General features: G+C 60.6%; 1 protein-coding gene across 1 annotated transcript; it reads right to left on the bottom strand.

The window, feature by feature from the left end:
- Window positions 1-1,799: 1,799 nt before the first annotated feature.
- On the bottom strand, window positions 1,800-7,402 carry DLX4 (distal-less homeobox 4). Its single transcript, XM_047845915.1, has 3 exons — window positions 6,858-7,402; window positions 3,200-3,396; window positions 1,800-2,958 (listed from the first exon to the last, which is right to left on the bottom strand). The coding sequence occupies exons 1-3, from the start codon at window positions 7,111-7,113 to the stop codon at window positions 2,707-2,709; spliced, it is 705 nt and encodes a 234-aa protein (XP_047701871.1). The 5' UTR covers window positions 7,114-7,402; the 3' UTR covers window positions 1,800-2,706.
- Between the last annotated feature and the right edge of the window lie 414 nt (window positions 7,403-7,816).

Here is a 7,816-nt window from a genome sequence, read left to right as displayed (position 1 = left end):
GACCCAATCTTCTCAGAGGGGAGTCTTCACGGGAAGGAACCACAGGTTCCCCTTCTACAGCTTAGATGGCTTGAGGGAGGTGAATGGAGCTCATCCTCCCCTGGGGTTTCAATCCCATCATCACCCAGGAGCCCAGGGAGACTAGACCAACTCCCAAGGGGAAAGGGCTCCTGTTTCCTCTGGAATGGTCGGGTGGATGGGGGTAGGGAATTGGGATGGGGGGGGGGCAGCCGGCCTCTGGCTGGGAGAGTAATGACACTCCTTCTGCTACTTAACTTTACAACCTGGGCTGTTGTTTTAACGATGCGACTCGTGTTGGGCTGTCCAATTAATCTCGCCTTTGGAGGCTTTCCGAGATGGGGCGGTAGATCTTATCTTGGGTCTGTGGAAGAGGAGTGTGCAGCCTACAGTGGGAGGAACAGCCGCCCTGAGGCCTCGTGGCCTCAGAGAAGCCCTGGGGAAGGGATCTGCGGCTGCCCCCTCCGCTCCTGTGGACTGGGGCTAAGAGCTGGGAAGGCACGGATGGGGAGGAAGAGGCAAGTGTTTCTCCTCTTGGTACCCTCAGTCCTCACTCCTCCTGATCTTGGCTTTGGCGCACCCCATGCCTTTGCCATCCCCAGGATAGCACTCCATGGCGTTTTGGTGAGTGGGGGAGGCCACTGACCCACCAGGGGCCTAGGAGGGGCTGATCGCAGCCCCCCCCCCGGGGTGGGGGTTCCACTGACTTGCGTACCCCCTCTTCCCTTACAGAGACTCCAATTCAGGCTCCTCTCTGGGGCCAGGGGGGTTGGCTCCAAGTGCCTGAGTGGGCTTTTCCAACTAGGGCGGTCCCCAGTTCGAAGTGCTTGGGAACAGGTTTAGACAGTAAAGGGAAAGATGACTCTGGAGCTTTTTTGCCTGGAATTGGAGGCTCCTCCCCCAATCCCTCAGGCCAAGCTTGGGCTGGATTCCCTGAATTATTTGCAGCCCTGTCCTTGGGCCTCTCTGCCACTGGGTGCTGTGTGTGTGTGTGTGTGTGTGAGAGAGAGAGAGAGAGAGAGAGAGAGAGAGAAAGAGAGATGGGGTGTGGAGGCCATGAATCTACCGCTGGGTCCAGGCTGATTTGAGGGCCCTGACTATGCCCGTATTACTTCCTTTAACCAGGCACTTACCACAAAAGTGGCTGGACATTTGTCTGGCTCCCCCATTTGCCCGCAGGGTCTGCCTCAGTCACCTTGTATCTCCAGGATCTCACAGAGCAGAGGCTTCACCAATGTTTGTTGGATGGAGAAGTCCAGTTCCTTCTGGGATTTTCTTCTCCTCTTCCTCCCCCTAGGTGGGCTGGGGCCTTTCTGCCCCAAGGAGCACTCTGGGAGGACTGGACTGGCTCAGTGGGCGTGTCCTGTCCCCAAGAGCAGGGAGCAGGGGCTGAAGATGGGGCAACAGGGGACTGCGAAGTGCCCCCGGCTCCCTCCAGAACTGGGCCAGGGGAGAATTTGCGAGTGAGGACCCCTCCAACTTGGGTCATTCCCAGTATTAGCATCTTCCAGTTTCACACTGGAGCGAATGAAAATGGTCATCAGAACGTTCCAGAGCTACACGCACAGAGCTAGTTAGGGGTAGAGGCAAAACTAGTATCCCGTCCTCTAGGTCAGTGCTGGAAGAGTCAGATGGGAGGCAAGAGAGAGATGGGCAAGCAACCCCCACCCCCGGAAGTCAGGAAACAAACACACTTCACAGCCAGGGCCCAGGTTTTTATACAGATTTAATCTCTGAAAGCTCATGATGTGAAGGATGCTAGATGGGTTATAAATAGGAGCGGTTCCCTCGGACAGAGACAGCAGTGAGGAGCTGAACCACCAGCCCACCCTCCCTGTTTGGGGGTGTCTCTCCTTACACTCATCCAGAGAGTTTGCTTGTCCCCCATTCTCCCCAAAGTGCCGCCCTACTGGGTTTCCAAGAGGATGTGAGTGTGGGGATGATGGGTATTAAGGGTGGGAAAGGCGGCGATAGGCTCTTAATAAATACCCGTTGAATTAAAAGGATAATCAGATCCAGTATCTACTAAAACTGAATAGACACAGGAAAAAGAAGGCTTTTTTTTCTTTCTTTCTTAGAAGAACAGCTTCAGTTACCCATAGGTCCACAAGCCACATTTTCAGCATCGCTTCCACGTCCCAGGGGGGTGAGGCAGTTTATCTATCAGTCATGGGGGTAACGCGCTGACCTCCAGGAAAAATCGGTGGAGGGTGGGAGGGACTCGGTGGTGGTCGACTTGAAGACACCGGATGCCCACTTCACTTCCGCTTCTGCTCAGAACAGGGTTGGGCAAGGCGCAAGGCGCACAAAGAGGAAAAAACACTCAAGTGTTTCTTGTTGGTGTTGCCTCCAGGCTGGCGGTAGGCTGCAGTCCAAGGAAGGGATGGGAAGACTAGCGGTCCTGTGAGGAGTCTGCACTTCAGCCAGTGACTCTCCCTCCAGAGCCTCCGATCAGCTGGAGGGGAGGTGTCCAGTCTATGGTAGTGGTGGGGGGCAGTGGTGAAGACCAAAGTCCTTGATTAGGCTGTTTGGTTACAGGGAGACATCCGTTTTCTTCTCTAGCGCCTTTTCCTCTTGAGAAAACCCATCTGGAGCTGGTTTCCTCCAGGACCAGAAGGGGTGCAGGTGGGCTGGGTCCTAGGCTTTGTGGAGGACTAGGGGCCGGGGCCGACCCACCCTTCCTGGGACTCACATCATCTGAGGTGGGGCCAGGACATCTGGGGAGTGATGCTGATACCAGGCCCCAAAGCTGTTGCTGTAGCCGCCACCGCCACCAGTGGGCAGGGCCCCTGCCTTGGGTAGATCCCAGAGGGATGGGAGGGGTGGGGAGCAGGGAGACAAGGAGGGGGCTCTCCCAGGGAAGTCCCCTTCCTGTCCTCCAGAGTTCTGCTTCAGGAGCTTCTTGTATTTGGAGCGTTTGTTCTGAAACCAGATCTTTACCTTTGGGGAGAAGAGGGGAAAGGATGGAAGGTGAGGAGAAGAATGCGTGTGGAAGGGTGAGATCCAGGGAAAGGGACCCAGCAGTGGCGCGCAGGCCCCTTGGGAACGTGCCAGGAGAACTGTGACAACGAGGCTAGGGGGCTCCTCAGCCTTTCAACCCTCCCCCCACGCCGGAAGGGGTGAGTTCCCAGAGACCACATCAGGGGAAGGCTAGCTGCAGGAAGGATGGGGCCGGCCTCACCTGGGTCTGGGTGAGGCCGAGCTGCGCGGCCAGCTGGGCCCTTTCGGGCAGCGCCAGGTACTGCGTGTGCTGGAAACGCTGGTTCAAGTGCTGCAGCTGCAGGCTCGAGTAGATGGTCCTCGGTTTGCGGAGCTTCTTGGGCGGGGCCTGCGGGCGCTGCTCCGAGGGCTCCGGGGACAGCGGCGGCTTCTCCGAATCTGGGGGGCGGCACAAGACGGTGTGCGTGGGGCGTTGACAGGGTCGCACGCGCGGCTTCCTGAGCTCATTTGCATCTCGTTTGCATGTAGGCCTCAGCTAAGCAAAGGGCGCGGGTACCCGGCTCGGCCCTCCTCTACCTTCCGCTCCCCGCCCCCTTCAGGCGCCACGCCCACCGCGCGCTAGGACGCGGTTCTTGCCCTCAGGGAGCTCCCACTCATGGGTCCTGTGACCCTAGGAAGACAGCGCCAAGGGACGGAGAGAGGGTACAGGTGGCGCCAGGGCCGGGAGGTCAGAGTTCAGGCGGGTGCGGTGGCGCCAGCTCGGGGTAGGGTGGGGCTAAAAGGCTCGGTCGGGGGCTGGGCTGAGGCCTGACCGGGGCAGGGCATTCCAGGCCGAGGGAACTCCAGAACAATGCTCAGAGGCCCGAGCCAGTGTTTGCGTGGCAGCCTCCCCACTGCCGGGGGTGGGGAGGGTGGGAGTCGGAGGGGCCCGGCCAATTGGGCCTTGAGGCCAGGATGAGCACCCGCCCCCCGCCCCCCCACCAGAATCCGAGAGTGGAAAGTGCCCTCAGGGTTTGCCATCCCCTATTGCGAGGCGCAAACCCCAACCCGAGCTGCACCCTGCAGGGAAACTGACCAGCCCTCTCCTCCCCCCGTGGCCGGCTGGCTAGGGGAGGCGGCTCAGGGGCTCTAGAAGCCCTGTGGGAGTGGGACAGCCCCCTCCCGCTCCCCGCTACACTCACAGAGGGGTTCACCGCTCACGGGGAAGGTGGCCCAGGTTCGCAAAGCACGCAGCGCCGGCCAGCGCAGGCCCTTCGGGCCGCTGCAGGATCTCGCTGCCGTGCTGCCCCGTGAGATCTGGTCACCTCCTGCCTCCAGGCCCAGCCACTCTAGGAATCTTGGCGGGGGAACGGCGGCCCTAGAGTACGGGAGGTGCGGGGCGAGGGGTCCTCCTCTTCCCGTCTGAGCAGCCCAACCTGCGCCAATCTGCGGGGGCACCCTGGGATCATTCCATTCGGGTGATAGGGCTGGGAGGCCCAAATGACCAAAATGCTCCCGGGCTCAGGGCAACGTTTGCAGCTTTCCACTCGGGGCTGCCGGGCCACTTCAGCCGAGAGAGAACTTGGCCCCGGTGCCCAGACGCAGCTAATGTCGGCCCGAGTCCCGCACCCTCACCCCGCCCCTCCTTCCTCTGGTCGTGCTCCCCCCGACGTGTGGTTCCCCGCCCTGGGCCGGCCCCGATGACCAGGTGCCTTCACCTCCCCCGCATCCCTCACTCAGGGCCCCGGGCGTTGCGGGCTTCTCAGATCCACCCCCACCCCGACCCCCGCCCCTGCCAATTCCCAGAAAAACCGTTGGGTTTCCGCTCCCCGCCCGCGCCTGTCCGGCCTCCCCTGCTTTGACCCTACCGCTCGAAGCCCCAGGCTGGCCGCCCAGCGACCGACCACCCGCGCCTCTCCGGCTGCGGCTGCGTGAACCACGAGGCTCGGGTGGTGACGCAGCGCTTAGGAGGCAGCCCCCGCTGCTGCTGGACTCCCCCAGCCCTCGGTGCCCCAGCTCTCCCAGAGGACTCCCCTCCAAATGCCTTCCCCCGACAGCTGCCCTTCTCCACACCAGTTGTGGCAAGTCACGACTGGATGTGCCCTGGTCGCGATTATGGAGCCCAGAGGCCTCCCTGGAGGCACCGCCGCAGCACCCGCCCGCTCCCAAAGCTCCCTTGGAGCCAAACCTTCCCCTGCAGCGCGGGTGGACACACGGTGGGGCAAAAAGGAGGGCTCAAGTCCTCTCTCACACCCCCAATCATTCGGTCTAGAATGGGCAAACCCACCAGTTTCGGGAGGAAAAACGCTACCATCTAGTCTAAGCACGTGTATGGTTTTCGTTGGATCCGGGGAAATTCTGTAAAGAAAAGGAACTCTCCACTCTCTGGCCCTTAGACCAAGTAGAGGGAAGACAAGGTGTGTGGAGGACAGGGATGAAAATACTAACCCTGTAAACAATCCTCTGAAGGACGAGGCGATCTCATTCCCACCCGGCCACACACACATAGACACAAATGTCCCATATGAGCATATACTAAAGGGAAGTCCAAGGGATTCATTTATAGAACCTAGGTCATTTGTATAAAACAAACAAACAAACAAACAAACAAACAAACCTCCTCCCAACTGCTCCTCCTTTAAGGAGGACAGACACAGCAGCCTGGGAGAGGCAGCTGGCGTCCGTGCACAGAAGGCACTTCACTTTGGGGCCTCTGAGGAAATTCTCTAAAATCCTCTTTTCTGGCCTCATGCAGTGAACACCAATCTGCAAGGACTAAGGGCCTGGAAAAGAGGCATCCACACCCGGTCCCAGGGCCTCAGCTTGCCCATCTGTAATCCAGTAGGTTGAGCTCCCAAATCTTTAGGGTGACTTCTGGCTCTGATGGTTTATGAGCTCATGTGTTGGAGTAACAGGGAAAGGGAGAGAGATGTCCCGGTCCTGGGCTGACACAAGCAAAGGCACCCAGTAGATGTGCATCCTTGGAGGAGACTGTGCTAAAGACAGTTAGGTGGGGGCAGGGAGGGCAGGGGACCTGAGGTCTAATTTGGAGCTAGTACGGATCAGCATATACAGTTGCACGGGTTCTGCCCAATACCGGGCCCAGGACCAGGAAGACAGGCTGGCTAGCTCCTTGGCTTCTTTGAGGCCTTGCAGTGAGCACTTTCTCAGGGACTCAAAGTTGCTCCAGACAGCAGGAAGTGGGCCCTAACCTGTCCCCCACAAGGGCAAGGGGTGGATCCTTCACCAGGAAGGATCTGCATCAGGATCTATAGCTAGAGGCTGCCTGACCCACCTGTGGCTACATTCTTAGAACAATAGGTGGTGGGGTCCTAGCCCCAGATTCTTCCTAGCTGGAAGGCCAGCTCCCAGCCTCCATCAGGCATATTCAAGCACCAGCCAAGGGAGACGGGGAGGGGCCCCCAAATAAGCCCCCACTTCCACTGTCCTCCAACTGGGACCGCACTTCCAATTGTCTGGCTTGGGCTGGAGCACTGCTTTGGGAGACAAGACAAACCCGGAGAGGCGACTTGGGGAAGGGAAGGAGTCCACGACGGAAAGAATCCTGGGGCAGGGGCTAGGCACCCACACCCACATCTGGATTGTTTCAGTTTTCCGTTACACGTAGGTGCACACCACCCCGCTGCTCCAGGGGGTGGGGTAGGGAGCCCTGCCGCCCGGCTTCACACAACTGCAAATCGAAACCAGGTCGGTCTTGAAAGGAGACCTAGATCAACTCGCCCCCGCCCCTCCCCCCTGTCTCCCGCCCCATCCCTTCGCCCTCCCCCCACCCCCAGATCCCTTGGAATCTGACTAAGGTCTGAATCCCGCTAGCTGCGCCCAACCAGGCGAGGGCGAAGTTTAGGGACGCAAAGGATCAGGACCCCAGAGGTGGGAAGAGCTGCGGCGCCCGGACTTACCTGCCTTCGGCTCCTGCTGAGAAGGCGCCGCTGGTTGCTGGCAGGGCAGGTAGGAGTCTCCCGGAGTCGCCGGCGCAGTGTAGGAGTAGGGCAGGAGGTGGCCATACGGCCCAGAGTAGGGCAAATCGGAGGCGACTGCGGTTGCGGGGGACAGGCCAAGCGGGTAGGCAGCCACTACCGATGGGACAGGGGCGATGTCCGGGAATATGGCTTTGGAGGCGTCCCGGCCAGGGAGGGAGCAGGGCAAAGAGGTCATCGCGGCCGGGGCCGGGGCCGGGGCCGAAGGGCCTAGGCCATGGCCCGGCACGTAGTCCGCTCCCTCCGCCAACTCTCTTTTCCGAACCTCGGGCGTTGGGACCGGATGAGCCCCCCAGCCAGCCTCCCGCACACTTAAGATCCCGGGGAAAGTGTCTCTCTGTGCCTTTTCCAGCGGAGAGCGCGCGCCTGGGAAAGGGGTTCCGAAGGGGTGCCCCCCATGGCTTTTCCCCTCCCCCCTAAATCCATGGGGGTCCCCCTCGTCTCGCTCTTGGGTTCGGTTCCCGGGACCCGACGGTGGCACCGCCCACTTAGACGCCGCGGATTGGCTACCACACGCAGTGACCTCACGGAGGCTGGGGCCGGGGCCCGCCCCCCGGGGCAGCCCGCGGTAGGGAAATTCAGAACCCAGAGGTCCGAGGGGCGGTGCACACGCTCCAGGCCCAGCTGCCTCGGGGTCTTCTCCAAGAGGGATACCGGGGTGGCAGGGCGATTGGGGCAGTCTGGGAACCTCGGTCTCAATGGAAGAAACGCGAGGGAGCTGGCGGGGCCGGGATGGCCCAGGGCGAAGGGAGCAGCGCAGTAGCCGAGGCGCTTCGGCTGCGGGGGCTCAGGGGACCCTCCGTCGCGCTCTCCAGCTCCTGGGGATCTGCACTGCGGTTCTGATGCCGCCGCCACCAACCCGCAGGGGAATCGAGACCAGA

The sequence above is a fragment of the Prionailurus viverrinus genome, unplaced genomic scaffold (assembly GCF_022837055.1).
Source record: "Prionailurus viverrinus isolate Anna unplaced genomic scaffold, UM_Priviv_1.0 scaffold_35, whole genome shotgun sequence".
Taxonomy (NCBI): domain Eukaryota; kingdom Metazoa; phylum Chordata; class Mammalia; order Carnivora; family Felidae; genus Prionailurus; species Prionailurus viverrinus.
Note: the sequence above shows the minus strand (reverse complement) of the source record. Positions and strands in the feature narration are given on the sequence as shown.

Excerpts from the sequence above, each read along its gene's own strand:
- DLX4 (XM_047845915.1), bottom strand. The coding sequence starts at position 7,113 with ATGACCTCTTTGCCCTGCTCCCTCCCTGGCCGGGACGCCTCCAAAGCC. Across the intron at positions 3,397-6,857 it reads TCAGCAGGAGCCGAAGGCAG|ATTCGGAGAAGCCGCCGCTG; the intron begins GTAAGTCCGGGC and ends GCCGCCCCCCAG. Across the intron at positions 2,959-3,199 it reads TCGGCCTCACCCAGACCCAG|GTAAAGATCTGGTTTCAGAA; the intron begins GTGAGGCCGGCC and ends TTCTCCCCAAAG.